The following is a 15,046-nucleotide window of genomic DNA, read 5'->3' as shown; positions in this document are numbered from 1 at the left end:
CCCAGGGGTGCAGCGATGGGTGCCCAATGGGGGCAATGGACACAGCGATGGGCGTCCAGGAAGATGAAGGGTGCGGCGATGGGCACCCGGGGAGCAGAGCAGTGATCCGCCATGGGGAGATTTTGTCACCCTCCTCAGAGATGACACCAGGGGCGCCCTGCCCCCCCTCCTGCCCCCTGGTTAGGAAATGGTTTTTGATGTAAATATTTGAGCCTTCGAGAAAAACATGGTAGTATTTAAACATACTTTTAAGGCCCAACATCAGGACAAATTTGAGGGCCAAGGAGTAGGGGGTTGTTGTGGTCTATAGAAATTCTCTCTCTCCAAGCTTTCTGTCCAGCTGAGTGGGAATCTAGAGTGTTTGTTCCTGGAACAATTTCTCCTTTACATCTACAGGTGGGTGTGCTGGACCAGTGTCTGGCCTCAGTAATGGACTGAATGAGATGATATTGTGGACGCTCGGGTTGCAAACGTGATCTGTGCAGGAAGCACGTTCGCAACCCACAGCTTTCACAACCTGCAGTGCCGTGTCTGCACATGCGCGGGTGGCGCTTCTGCACTTCTGTGCATCTGCAAAGAGCAATTTAGCACTTCTGCGCATACACAAGCGCCAAAACCCAGAAGTTCCGGTACTTCCAGGTTCGGCACAGTGCGCAACCCAAAACTGCGCAACCCGAAGCATCTGTAACCCGAGATATGACTGTATATTCTTTTCCTACAGGGCAGAGTTAGTTCTGTGCTGCCTCAGCACAGATTACTAAACTGGTAAGTACAAGACAGGGTGTAAGTACAATCCAGAAAGTTGTTGGTTTGGCTGAACTACCCCAGCTGCCAGTAGCAGGGAAGACACCATCTCATAGCTGGATAGCTCAATTGGTAGCTCGGGGGGGGGGAAGAGACTAGTACCCTTGTGCTCCCTCCCAACTCTGCAGTTCTATGAGTCTATGATTCATCCCTGCAAATGATGGTTGTGTTGCACTCAAAGCACAGATGATGCCCTGAAAATAATCTCTGCAAATGGGACCAGTGAAGACATTATGTATCATTGTTGAACTGCTACACAACAGCTTGTTACGTTTACTTTGGGACAGGGGTGGGAGAGATGTATTTTGAGTCAGCTTGATCTTTCCCATAAATGATTTTGTTTGCATGTCTGTTCCTACTTTTCATATTTATTGCCTACATAGAGACAAGCGGGGGGGGGGGGCACCTTTGTGCAGTTACCATGGGAGTTAATATGTCATGTATTATTCCTTGAGCGGTCAAGTACAATATTTTCCTATTGCCTAGAATAGACACACAGGGGGGGGGGATGTGGCTCCAGCCTGGGAGGACATTGTCATACCTGCTGTGGAGCCTTCTCTCCCCCTGTGTGTGACTAAGTAGATGGGCATGAACCTAGCTGACCATATAAAAGGCTGGCCACACAACCATCTCTCTCTTACTCCCTTACTTTCTTACTCTTACTCTTGCTCTCCGGACTCTTAGCCAGCACATGGCTCAAGCTTCACAAGCAGAAAGTCTGAGATGTAGCTCAAACGTCTTTTCACTTAAATCCCAAGATAAAGCCTGCCTTCAGATGACTGCTGTGAACTGAATGTGAGTAAAACTTTAAACTTTCGTTTAAAGAAGACTGTGTTTTTGTATTATTATTTTAAGAGGGAAATAAATGGGAAACTTACCAGGAACAGTGCAGACTGGACAAGCCAGACTGGATTGCTTAATTAAAGGATTCTAATGAACAATAAACTTTCTTCCAATAAGTTGCAAAGGGAATGTGCTCTGTTGTTTGCTCCCTAGTGTGAGTGAGGAGGGAAGATATCAAAACAATAGATCCCCTCCTACCTTCCTTAACATTCCTACATTATGTTGTCCCGAAGCACTTTTGTTTGATCTTGAGATTTGTATGACCACTTCTATATATGACCCCTCAAGAAGCAAAGCAGGCAAACCCTGATGGGTGCCTCACTAATCTATTGCTCGTGCGATGCAGGAAGCTGTTTTTATAGCACAAACCCTTGTCCAGATTTATGTTTACAAACCACATGTACCAATTCAATAAAAACATGTGATTTGATATTGGTCTCTGTCTTAAATTGGTTGGTCTCATTCTTGGGTCATCAACGTGGTGCCCACATGTACCTACAGAGGCCCTTCCTTGTGTCCTCAGGGTTCCCTGCTTTCCCTGCCACACCCTCACAAAACTAGGCTTTAAAGAAGCTATCAATGGTTGTCAATAGAAAAGATTTCTTTGGAGCCTAGCTTTCATATGGTGTGTGTTACACCTGCAGAGTGGAAAGCAAACTTCTAAAATACTAATTGACTTGAAGGGAATTTGAGTGTGTGTGTTTGCAGTGTGTACATGGTATCAATGGTTTGCAAAAGGGCCGAAGAAATTTTGTGATCTCTAGTCTAACTTAGCCATAGCTGGTAATTGGCATCCTCTGACTGAAAGCTTTACCTGCCTTCCACAGCTCTCATTGTCTTGATTAGCATCTAAGGGTGCAATAGCAAGCACAAGAAAATAACATGCTTGGTTTGTTTGTGTGTGTGTGCGTGCGTGTGTGCTGTCCACAAAAATAAAACATTAAATTACACAGTAAAACAATGTGAAAAAGACAGATAAAAGCAGGGTAACACAGTATAGGTAAAACTGAACTAACAGAGATTCCTGTTCTCTATGTGCCGCAATTGAATTTCAATATGCTTGGTGTGTATGTTTTGGACAGAAGAGGTTTCGACACACAGTTTAGGAAATGGAAAGTGCCAAATGGAGTTAGACTGTGAGCTGGTGATGGGCCCTTGGCATAAAGTAACTAAAACCAATGATGAGTCAAGCAAATTTAAAATGGGAAACTGCACATGCTCAGAGTATCTTCTTCCTTTTCTATCAATATTGGAAAAAATGTTGGCACCTTATTTCTGGTATTTCTTTTGCATGGAAGTGGTGGCCTTATTTTGAGAACTTCACCAGGGCCCCCAGGCACCTTAACCTAACCATACCTTTTGAGTTTACTCCAGAGTAAACACGCATGTGCATTGCAGGGGTTTGGACTAGATGAGCCTTGGGCTTCCTTCCACCCTATGGTTCTAGTTTTTATTTATTTATTTTAATATACAGCTATTCAGCCAAAGATCACAAGGCAGTTCATAACATAAAAATACAAAATGAGAACACAAAATACTGAAAACCCCCACAAACCAATAACCCTTGTCCCACACGGTTTAAAAGGACATAGATTGTTTTATTAGCCAACGGCCTGGTTATACAGAAATGGCACCTAAATATAAATATTGAACACTCCAGAGGAGCCTCCCTGGTGAGAGCATCACACAAATGGGTAGCCACTACAGAAAGGGCCAGTTCTTGTATTGTCGACCTCCTGTCCTCCAGTGAAGCAGCAACAGGAAGAAAGGCTTCAGATGATGATTGCAGGGGGATCCAGGTTGATTCATACGATTCTATGTGCTTCTTTGGTTATTTGGAATAAGCACCATTAAAATCTGAGTAAAATGAATAAAATTGGGCTGTAACCACATACAGCCAGGAGATCAGTTACAGAACTGCTTCTGAGTAAAGATATCATACTATTAAAGAACTATATGCCTTTGCACAAGTGTGCATTCTAAGTATATTTTGTAGTGGGAAGTCCCCTCTTTTCAGTGGAGTTCACACCCAGGCAGGTGAGTTCAGAGATCTTGCTGGAACCCGGAACCTGCTACCACTTCTCCCACCACCTGAACCCATGCGCCTCCCCCCCCAGCTCAAATGAAAGAGCAGCAGCAGAGGAGACAGCTGCAGAGACCAAAAACTAGTTCAAAGAGGACTTGAACTTCACATGATGGCTGCACTATCATTACTCGGAGCATGTAATGCTGTAATTTTGTTTAAAAAAATCTTTTTCATAAGCACTTCAGAATAAAATAAAACACACTGAATAATTAAATACTAAATTTAATTAGTCCTAAGAATCCTAGCATGGATGATATCTGTTGTGGGGACTGGTAGTTAATATGTGTAACAAGCGGCCATTGTGCACATTCACCACACGTCATGGAGAATGTGCACCCAATGCATCCTTGAAGAGGGAATGGTGCCTATTTCCTAGTCAGCATGCATAATGTCCCAAGAGGTTTCAGGGAATGTGCATATCTGGCCTGTATTTGGTAGGTTTTCCACGCAATGCGCACACTCTCTGGTCACGGCCCCCAGGACATATGCCCTTTGTCTGTCTGAACCCCCTTGGCTGCTTCTGGACCACTGCCTCTTCTTACGCAGCCCACAACCTTCCCTTCCAGTAATCAGATGAGCAGTGGGGTCAGTCAGGATCAGAGGTGATGGGGGAGGGGAGCTGAAGAAGGGCTCCCCAGCAGGGCAAAGGGGGCTGCGAAGGAAAAGGAGTGATGTCCATCTGATCCATGCCATGGCCATTTTGGGCCCAGTCCACCACTGGCTAGTGGTCTGACCCCTCCTTTCCCCCCAGCTGGCATGAAATGCTCTCAGTTCCACTAAAAAAAAGGGCAGGCCACATTGCTGCTTCTTTTACAGTTCTTTAGAATTGTACGCAAGCTATACCTCTATAATGCTTTGCCCATCCTTACTTCCCTGGTTTGAAGTTGTTTGATGTTAGAAATGCCGTCATATTGATGGAAGCATGCGTTCACCTTCTCTGAATCGCGACAGAGGCTATGCATGTGGCCTTTGTAACTTCTCCACACTGCAATCTAAAGGGAGCTTCAGAGCTTGAGGAAATGGCAGGGCCACCACTGGATTTGCAGTCAAGTTGCTCATGCCAGCAGGAACAGCAGCAGAAGGGGAGGGGCCAGAGGGGCAGATTGCTTCATGGGTGAAGCCATCATATGATGGTATCTGGCCTGACATGGGCTCCAGACTGGCAGAGCAATTTGGATGTGCTGCTCTGTTAAGCCGTGATGCTCCCCTGGCTGAGGTTTGGAATGCCCCCATGCTGTGCTTGCGCCCTGCCAACACACAGTGCTATAGACTTGAATAAAGTGTGGCAGGGAGAAGAGGAGTGGACCACCTTTCTCCCATCAACGGCTGGATTCTCTTGGAGTAATCTCTCAGCAGAGGGTAGAATCAGAGATGCTTCACGCTTCTCTCCCCCCCTCCTCCCCCCATCTCTCTCCCCTTGCTGAGTGATGCTACCTCAGCTGGTTGAATCTTCCCTCCCCATGATTCCCATGATGACTGAAGCTTTGAGGGGGGGGTACTTCCATCAGAATTGTGGAAGAGGGAGGGGAGATTTAAAACATTCTGCTCCCTGAAAAGTGGGGTGAACTGCCTATCAGTATCCTAAGGCCCCACCCCATGGAGGGCAAGGAGGGAGACGAGAGAGAGAAACAGGAACATTAAGGGCGAGAGCACCCAAGACCCTCCCACCAGTTCCACTAGTTCCACAATCTGGCTCAGCGAGTTTTTACATGAGTAGAATGTGTCCTTTTATTTAAAATGCATCTCTGAGTTATTTGTGGGGCCTGCCTGGTGTTTTTATGTGAGTAGAAGGTGTGCTTTTATTTAAAATGCGCCTCTGGGTTATTTGTGAAGGGCAAGAAGGGAGCAGAGAGAGAGAGCACCCAAGACCCTCCCACCAGTTCCACAAGCCAGCCTACAGTCTTTGCCTGAGACAATCACCAGGGTGACCTGTGACTGTTTAGGGCAGCCTTTCTCAACCTGTGGGTACCCAGATGTTGTTGAACTACAACTCCCATCATCCCTAGCTAGCAAGGCCAGAGCTTAGGGATGATGGGAGTTGTAGTCCGACAGCACCTGGGGACCCACAGGTTGAGAACCGCTGGTTTAGGGTCTTTAATCAAGTATAGGGTAGTGGTGAGAGTGTTGGACTAGGGATGGGGAGAACAGGGTTCAAATCCCTCCTTCTCCATGGCACTCCTTGGGCCACATCTGGACATTTACTGTCTCGCCTACTGGCTCTTTGGAGGAAGGATAAAATACAAACATAATAGAAAGCAAATAGAATTGCATCTTCAAGAGCTAATCAAGGCTAGAGATCTAATGGAAGCAGTTAAACTGCTGTGCCACATTATATCAAATCCCAGCTGCAGTAGAATTTAGTCAGAAGATGGAAAACTAGAATTGAAGAGACCAGGTTGCAAAAAACACATTTTTATTGATTATTTGGTGGATACATTGACAAATGATACAAACATGATTCTATGCATTCAAGAAGCAAATGATTCAGGACCCATCCGGGCTTTCCTGATTTGCCTCTGCAGGAGTCATACACAGAAATGGTTATACAATTAAAGATTAAGGAAACCTCAGAGACTATTATATGGCAAAAGAAAAAAATACCCTCCCATAAGACATACCCCCGGCTTGTGCCAATATAGAGCAGGTAATAAGCCTCCAATAGGAAAAGTCGAACACAGTGATGCAACATGCTGAGCCACAACAAGCGTTTCAGTGCACATTCAATGCATACTTAAAGCACATGACATAATGATAAAAACACTTTATTACAACAAAGCAGTGACTGATAGTATTGAATAATAATAGGTGACATTCTACTTAATAGATTGCAAGACATTCTCCTCATAGGATCAGCTAATTTCCCTGATTCTAAAAAGCATGCTGTGGGTGATCAGCTTTAGCAGGGGAGCCTAACCCTTTAAATTAGAGGAGGGTCTCCTACTTCTTCTCTGACCTAGCCGGGGTTTTTTTGGCGCCCTGGTTTGGCTGTGAGGCAGAAGGGGGGCCAATTCGGAGTGGGATGAATCCTGTTGGATACCACATGATGGTCACATTCTCAGAGCCCCTAGCTTGGGGCTGCACACTTGGTGGGCTGCCAGATGCAGCAGCAGGAGCGCCACGGACACTCTGAAGACCCTCTCCACCAGCAGACGACGGTGCAGCCAATGTGCTGGAGCGATCGGAGGAGTCATGGGATCTCTCAGAAGGGGTGACCTCTAGCTCGATCCCTTCCTGTGCTTCGCGGGTGGATCTCTTTCTACGCCAGAATATCTTGTAGGTACGGTAAACGGCCAAGTAGAATATCACGCTAGCAGCAACTCCTCCGGTAAACAAAGTCACCCTCTCCCACTCTGAAACAGAATAAAGACTGTGATTAGTGCTTGTTCTGCTACCCATTTGCTCGAGAGTTCGGCTCAACGGGACAAACTGGACTCCCCAGGAATGGAGCAGGGGATTTTGACTTCCAAAACCAGGAGGAGCGCGGGTATGGCTAGCATCCTAAGGTAAAGTATCTCAAACTGAAGCCATTCTTCAAGAGTCAATACGCCAAGAAATAAAGCCCACCGCATACTGAGTACAGGAACTACCTTCCCCTCCTTCTTTAGGTACCAAGATAAATATCCTAACATTCTCAAGGAAAGGAAAGTGTTTCATAGTAACCGAAGTCTTACTACACTCATCTGAGAAGACTCCCTGGGATAAACGTTCCTATATGGGAGCAGCCTAGAAAGCAGGACACTCCGAACTTTTTCGGGAAAGCTGCCCACTCCCCACCCGGTGTACAAATCTTGCCAAACTCTTTCGGAGCTACTTGCATGCCCGTCAGCAAGCTAGTCCGACCGCGGCAACCCAGAGTCTTCTGCGCATCACCGCAAGTTCAAGAGCGGGACGGACAGAAATAGAAGGAAATGGGAACCAGCTGGGGAGGTGGGAACCTACGTCTAAATGAGAGAGAATGGCAGGTTCGCATGCAGAATTAGGGGCAGCGCGCAGGTAGTGTTCACCCGAGGTACTAAGAGATAGAAAGGGAGGTGGTAGACTTACGGGTCACTGGAGGCGAAGTAGGGCACTGCTGTGGTCCGCCGTCGGTGGGGCGCGCTGGGGAGCCCTTGGCGAGCTCGTCGAAGGAGCAATTGCGCATCTGATCGCAGGTCCCGCAGCAGAACTTGACTTCGGCGCCGTCGGGTTGCACCGCGCACTGGAAAGCTTCCACCACTGGCGGCTCGGACCCATACAGCCACTGAGCGCACATCGATCCATTGGTCTCGTTCAGCATCAAGGGGTATTCGGTGGGAACAGGGGCCGTGCTCTGGGTCTCGCCACAAGGCAGAAGGCGCAGCAACAGCAGCAGCAGAAGAGCGAAGAGCAGAGAACACTTCATGACGGCGCAACTGTCAGCTGGGCTCACCTCGAAGAACTGACCGACTCTCTCCAGCAAGCGAACGAAGTCTGCCTGGCTAGTCTAACCCGCCCCCCACACGGACAGGTCCGTCCCACTCAAGCGCAGCCAGTCAGAGACAATGTCCCGTTATCAAACTTCCTCTCATAAAGGCTGCATAGGCGCTGTATCCGCCGAGGCGGCCCCGATTCTGGCTGCACGAGCGCTCCGAGCAAAAAGCCAGCTTACACTGGAAGCCAGACCCTTGGTCTATCTCCCTAGGTGTCCTCTCCGCTATACGGCAACTCTTCTCTGGGCTTTCAAAGGGGGGCGGTGGGTGGAACATTCCCGACCCTGCCCGGGAATTGAACCAGGGACCTTGCGCCTTCGATGCAGGTGCTCTAGTATGGAGAGCTGGTGGGGTTTAGAGGCATCGAAACGCTCCCTTCCCGTGGCAAGTGGGCGCCAGAAGCTCCAGAAGCGGACTGAAATTTGTCTCCTTCCCGGTTGGGGGGGGCTATCCCCAGGAGTCTACCCAAGCTTACTCAGGAGTAACATAACAAACGTAGTTGGTCTCTAAGGCACTATTAGCCAAAATCCATGTTTGAGTTACAAACAAACGGAGCTTGAAGATATAAACTCGCAAGAAAAACTCCGTCTAGACGCATCACTCTTTAGAAAAACAGCTGGCTCTGCCGCTCCAAGCCTGGACCACTTATGATTCTACGTGGTTCAGAGGCGCTTCTTAAGGGGCAGTGTGGTGCAGTGGTCAGAATGCTGTCCCATAACCTTGAGGCAGTCACTTTCTCTCAATTTAACCTACCTTGCGCAAAGTCAGAAGCTATGTGCTTCAACACCTCTCCTCACACCCAAAAAGAACTCATTAATGTCACCAAGATAAAACTTTGCCACATCAAGTTCAGATACCTAGGGGTATGTACAAATAACCAGAAACCTCAAGAAATTGTACCTCCACAACTACAAGCCCCTGTGGCAACAAATAAACAAAGACCTAGAGAGATGGAATAACATGAATTTCACTTTCTCAGGCAGAATAGCCATGATCAAAATGATCACCCTCCCAAAACTAACCTACCTATTCCATACCCTCCTAATCTGGATTCCCCCAACCCAATTCCGAAAATGGCAGAAAAACTACACTTATCCATCTTCTCACACAAAAAACCAGGAATAAGCCTCAAATATCTGCATCTTCCCACCTCAGAAGGAGGATGGAGAATCCCGAACACAGAAGCATATTACATTGCCAGCCAAATACGCCATATAATCCCATATATACTAGAAGATGAGGCAAAACAATGGATACACCTAGAGAGGGATACAATTGAAAATACCTGCACCACAGCATACCCACTCCTCCCAAACAAACAAAGGAAAACTCCCACAACACTTAACAGGTACACACAGACCATGCTCAAAGCATGGAAAACAGAAATAGGCAAATTATCCCGAACCCCATCCCCACTACCTGGCATACCACCCATTATTTCATCACACAGCACAAAACCTCCAGATAAGAACCTGGCAAACCAAAGGCTTATATCGTCTAATAGACTTCTATAAAATAACAAACCTTTGTCAACACAAGAAATACAAGACAGACTAAAGGTAAAGGTAAAGGTACCCCTGCCCGAGCGGGCCAGTCTTGACAGACTCTGGGGTTTGTGTGCCCATCTCACATCTATAGGCCGGGGGCCAGCGCTGTCCGGAGACACTTCCGGGTCACGTGGCCAGCATGACAAAGCTGCATCTGGCGAGCCAGCGCAGCACACGGAACGCCGTTTACCTTCCCGCTGGTAAGCGGTACCTATTTATCTACTTGCACCCGGGGGTGCTTTCGAACTGCTAGGTTGGCAGGCGCTGGGACCGAGCAGCGGGAGCGCACCCCGCCGCGGGGATTCGAACCACCGACCTTTCGATCGGCAAGCCCTAGGCGCTGATGCTTTTACCCACAGCGCCACCCGCGTCCCGCGACAAGACAGACTAGAGGACACCCAAATGTCCTGGTTAACACATCACCAATTACATGCCCTCTTAAACAATCCAGTAGTAAAATCAGCAGCAACTCGGCCACTGACAACCTTCGAAAACCTCCTCCTAGCAATAAAGGGACACGGTAAAGGGATGGTATCCGCAGTATACAAAATACTACTCCAAAATCCCACAAACTCCCTAGACACAATCAATAAACAATGGGAGGATGACATAGGCTATGAGATTAACCCCACTCAATGGAGCAGAATGTGGTCTAAACCCCCCTTTAAATCCATATCAGCAAAAAGAAAAAAACTCACTCTGAAAATCACCTACAGCTGGTACCTAACACCGAGAAAACCAGCGCTAATACAACCAGGAACCTCACCAAAATGCTGGAGAGGGTCACCTTCACAGGCACATACCTCCACATGTGGGTAGGTAAATGTAAAGGTAAAGGGACCCCTGATCATTAGGTCCAGTTGTGACTGACTCTGGGGTTGCAGCGCTTATCTTGCTTTATTGGCCAAGGCTTCCGGGTCATGTGGCCAGCATGACTAAGCCGCTTCTGGCGAACCAGAGCAGTGCACGGAAACGCCGTTTACCTTCCCGCCGGAGTGGTACCTATTTATCTACTTGCACTTTGACGTGCTTTCAAACTGCTAGGTTGGCAGGAGCAGGGACTGAGCAATGGGAGCTCACCCCGTCACGGGGATTTGAACCGCCGACCTTCTGATCGGCAAGTCCTAGGCTCTGTGGTTTAACCCACAGTGCCACCCGTAGCACCATTCAAATAAATGGCAATTACAAGCAGAGGTTGGGTGCCCAATTGTGAGAGATTATTCAGCTGTGATTCCTGTATTGCAGGGGGTTGGATGAGATAACCAACTTTTCTTCCAACTTTACAGTTCTATCTATGACAGTTCTCATCTATGCTGCTGTTTCCTGGATGGCCCCCTCCCTCATTAGGACATGTTACTTTCAAGTGTTGAGCACATTACTGCCACTTTCTGCAGCCCTTGCCTCCCACTTGAAAGGAAGATAAAGTGTGGGGCTCTGCATTTGATCACTATCAACCTTGGTTAGCCTCACTGTCTCTTAATCTCAGGATCATGGGTTCCAGGGGCATAGGAAGAGGGGGTGATGGGGGCGGCCTGTCCTGGATGTCATCCTTGAGGGTGTGTGTGACAACCCCCCCCCGGACGGATTGCTGTGCCGCCCCCCTGGGCACCAATCGCTGTGCGGTCAACCCCCTGGGACCAATCGCTGTGCCGATCGCCCCCAATGGGCGCTGATCACTGCCCCTAATGCCTTCCTGGGCGCCAATCACCATGCTGATCTCTCCCCCCCTGGCCAACTTGCCCTGCCCCCCAGTTGCACGGCATGTGTGCCGCTCTGGGTGCCAGAGAGGCTAGCTCTGCCACTGATGGGTTCAAGCCCCATGTTGGGCAAAAAAATTCCTACATTGTAGGGGGTTGGACTAGATGACCATTGGGTTCCCTTCTATGATTCTATGCCATTTCTGTTGAAAGTTTAGGTGAAACTCAACTTGCAGTAAGGGGTTTACATTGGGTTATAATAGACCTCCAGGTTCCTAGGCTGTTTCTGCACCTTTGACCTGTATGCTGATTTCTTTGTCGTTTGAAGTTTAGCCAGACACAGTCTTAACTTGCAACCCACTTACAACTTCCTCCCATTTGCACTTCAGGATGAGAGTTCATCTTGGTTCTGTTGTCTGAGAACAAGCATGGTTGGCTTGGTTTTCTCTAGACCAATTTGAGATGGGGATTGTATGCAGAAGAAGCACCTCTAACTAATGGTGTATATAAGACTGATTTTTCAGAACCCCAGAGTTAATGTGTGGTCCAATCCCTCCAGAAGGGTGACACAAATGTGGAACTTTGGCACAGAAAACTTGGCCACAGAGACATCAAAGCTATTATGGCTATACAGTACTGCACAAGGAGCTTGAAAGAAGAGTAAAGCTAACTCAGGATGCTTCCATCACCAAAAAGTGTGTGAACTACATTACTGTACAGTGGTGTACAGTACAGTGATGTACAGCAAGATGAAATTAACTCGTTCCGCGAGTTTTTTGTCTAGCGAATTTTTCGTCTTGCGAAGCACGGTTTCCCATAGGAATGCATTGAAATTCAATTAATGCGTTCCTATGGTAAAAAAAAGTCCAATCAAAGCCAAATTTGGTACAACAATAGTTTATTAACTGCTCTTTAAAGTCACACATACTTTAAAGAGCATTTCAAAAATTGAAGGAACAATAAATTAAGTTTCTAAACATGACAGGAAAAACATTTAAAAATCAAAAAAGGGTACATTACATTTTCTAAGACTCTGGGGGACCACTCGAAGAAGGTTCCTCTTCCACTCTTTGCTTCTTGCTGAGGAACCTGTCCATGGTCTGCTGCTTCATCCTCCTTTTCAGCAGCTCCCTGAGAGGCAACATGACCGTCGTATCAAAAGTGTTCGCTTGGTCATGTGCCACGTGCTTGTTCGGGTGGTGCCGCTCTGCAAAAGCCTGCACCTCCTTCCACTTCTGGCAAATGTCCCTCAGTTCTTTGGAGAACGGCCGTTCCTCAGTTGCTTCCTCCTCTTCCAGCCAGGCCTGCTCCTGCGCAACCTCTGCCTGCAATTCAACCAGCTCCTGGGTGGTCAGCTCGTGGTCATGCTCCTCCACCAGCTTGCTGACGTCCTCCTCTGTGACCTCCAGGCCCATGGTCCTCCCCAAGGCAACAATGTCCTGCACCACTGTTGACTCTGGTGCATCATAGTCACTTGGTGCCACACAGTCCGTCTACAGGCTGCGCCAAGCGCAATTCAAATTTCTCTGGCTGATCCCGTTCCAGGCCGTGGTGATCATCTTCAAGCAGGTGACGATGTCGAAGTGGTCCTTCCAGAATTCCCGCAGGGTGATGGTGGTGCAGTCAGTCACCTCAAAGCATCGCCTGAAAAGCTCCTTGGTGTAGAGTTTTTTGAAATTGGCGATGACCTGCTGATCCATCGGCTGGAGCAGTGGCGTGGTGTTAGGCGGCAGGAACATGATTCTGATGAAGCTGAACTCCTCCAACAAGTCCACCTCAAGGCTTTTAGGATGAGCAGGAGCATTGTCCATCAGAAGCAAAGCCTTCAGCGGCAGGTCGTTGTCCAGCAGGTACTGTTTGACAGCAGGGCCAAAAGCAAGATTGACCCAGTCCACAAACAGCACACGTGTGACCCAAGCCTTGCAGTTGGATCGCCACATGACACTCAGCCGCTCCTTGTCGACCTTGTGTTTCTTGAAGGCCTGTGGGTTTTCCGAGTGGTACACCAGCAGGGGCTTGATCTTCAGGTCGCCGCTTGCGTTGGCACAGAACAGCAGGGTCAGACGGTCCTTCATGGGCTTGTGGCCAGGCAACTTGGCCTCCTCCTGTGTGATGAAAGTCCTTTTGGGCATCCTCTTCCAAAACAGCCCGGTCTCGTCTCAGTTGAAGACCTGCTGTGGAACGTAGCCCTCTGTCTTCACAACCTCCAGGAACTCCGCTGCAAAGTCTTCAGCTGCAGGAACATCAGAACTGGCAGCCTCTCCATGCCTGACCACGCTGTGGATTCCAGATCTTGCCTTGAACCGGTCAAACCAGCCTCTGCTTGCCTTGAAGACTTCTGGCTTGCCTGAGGTTCCTGGCTGTTCCCGGATGAGGTCTGCGTGCAAGGCCTTGGCCTTCTCACAAATGACGGCCTCAGACACTGTGTCCCCTGCACGCTGCTTCTCTTCTATCCAGATGAGCAGCAACTTCTCGACCTCCTCCAGAACAGCTGGGCAGTTCTTCACGATCCTGGTGACTCCCTTGGCTGCATCAGTCGCAAGGATCTTCTCCCTCATCTTCAGGATGGTCCCGATGGTCGATGGGTTCCTGCCGTACTCCCTGGCGAGGTCCGTCACACGCATTCCACCGTCGTGCTTCCAGATGATCTCCTTCTTCATTTCCAGCGTCACCTTCTCCTTCTTCCTCTCGCCGGCCTCCGCAGCAGCAGCAGTCTTCTTGGGTCCCATGGCAGCACAGCTCTTACCTTCGTAAACTCAGAAAAAGAAGAAAAAAAAACAGCAATTCAAACCCACAACCAAGTCCTTGAATTCCAAACACCCAACCCAAAATCCAAAACCCCCCCAAAAAGTTTTAAAAGTTTAACTTACGAAATGGCTGCAAATCACCAAAGTCTTCAAAATCCTCAAATGGCTGCAAAAAAAGTTTTGGGAAAGCTTTAAAAATACCAAAGTCTTCAAAAACCTCAACTGTTCCCCCCAGCCCCTCCCCAACTGTTGCAAACCCCTCCCCAACTGTTGCAAACCCCTCCCCAACTGTTCCCCCAGCCACCCAGCACACAGAAATTCAAACCCAGAAAATTTTTCAAAAAACAACAACATGGCCCAATGGTCACAGAAAACCATAAAAATTCCAAAAAAAAAACCAACCCCCACACAAGCCCCCAGATTCTTGCAAACCCCTCCTCAGCTGTTCCCCCAGCCACCCAGCACACAGAAATTCAAAACCCAGAAATTTTTTTCAAAAAAAACCAACATGGCCCAATGGTCACAGAAAATCATAAAAATTCCAAAAAAACCACACAAGCTCCCAGATTCTTGCAAACCCCTCCCCAACTGTTCCCCCAGCCACCCAGCACACAGAAATTCAAAACCCAGGAAATTTTTTCAAAAAAACAAAACAAAACCATGGCCCAATGGTCACAGAAAATCATAAAAATTCAAAAAAAAAAAAACCACAAACAAAAAACCACACAAGCTCCCAGATTCTTGCAAACCCCTCCTCAACTGTTCCCCCATCCACCCAGCACACAGAAATTCAAACCCAGATTTTTCCCCCCCCAAAAAACAAACATGGCCCAATGGTCACAGAAAACCATAAAAATGCAGAAAAAAACCCACA

The 15,046-nt window shown here is 48.0% G+C and overlaps 2 protein-coding genes across 2 annotated transcripts in view; both read right to left on the bottom strand.

Moving 5' to 3' along the window:
• Nucleotides 1–14,827, bottom strand: part of LOC309523955 (tigger transposable element-derived protein 1-like) — a 140,597-nt gene extending 125,770 nt beyond the window's left edge. The window contains exon 1 of the mRNA XM_082208258.1: nt 14,396–14,827. The gene's annotated coding sequence lies outside the window, so the exon portion shown is untranslated. The remainder of the gene's footprint in view (nt 1–14,395) is intronic.
• LOC309524262 (uncharacterized protein) lies at nt 6,671–8,151 on the bottom strand (the record flags this gene model as incomplete). Its single annotated transcript, XM_082208719.1, has 2 exons — nt 7,778–8,151; nt 6,671–7,083 (listed from the first exon to the last, which is right to left on the bottom strand). The coding sequence occupies exons 1-2, from the start codon at nt 8,112–8,114 to the stop codon at nt 6,671–6,673; spliced, it is 750 nt and encodes a 249-aa protein (XP_082064845.1). The 5' UTR covers nt 8,115–8,151.
• Nucleotides 14,828–15,046: the final 219 nt, after the last annotated feature.

Source organism: Podarcis vaucheri (genome assembly GCF_965113315.1).
Source record: "Podarcis vaucheri genome assembly, chromosome: Z".
NCBI lineage: Eukaryota > Metazoa > Chordata > Lepidosauria > Squamata > Lacertidae > Podarcis > Podarcis vaucheri.
The sequence above is the reverse complement of the archived record's forward strand: the minus strand, read 5'-3'. Positions and strand labels throughout refer to the sequence as shown.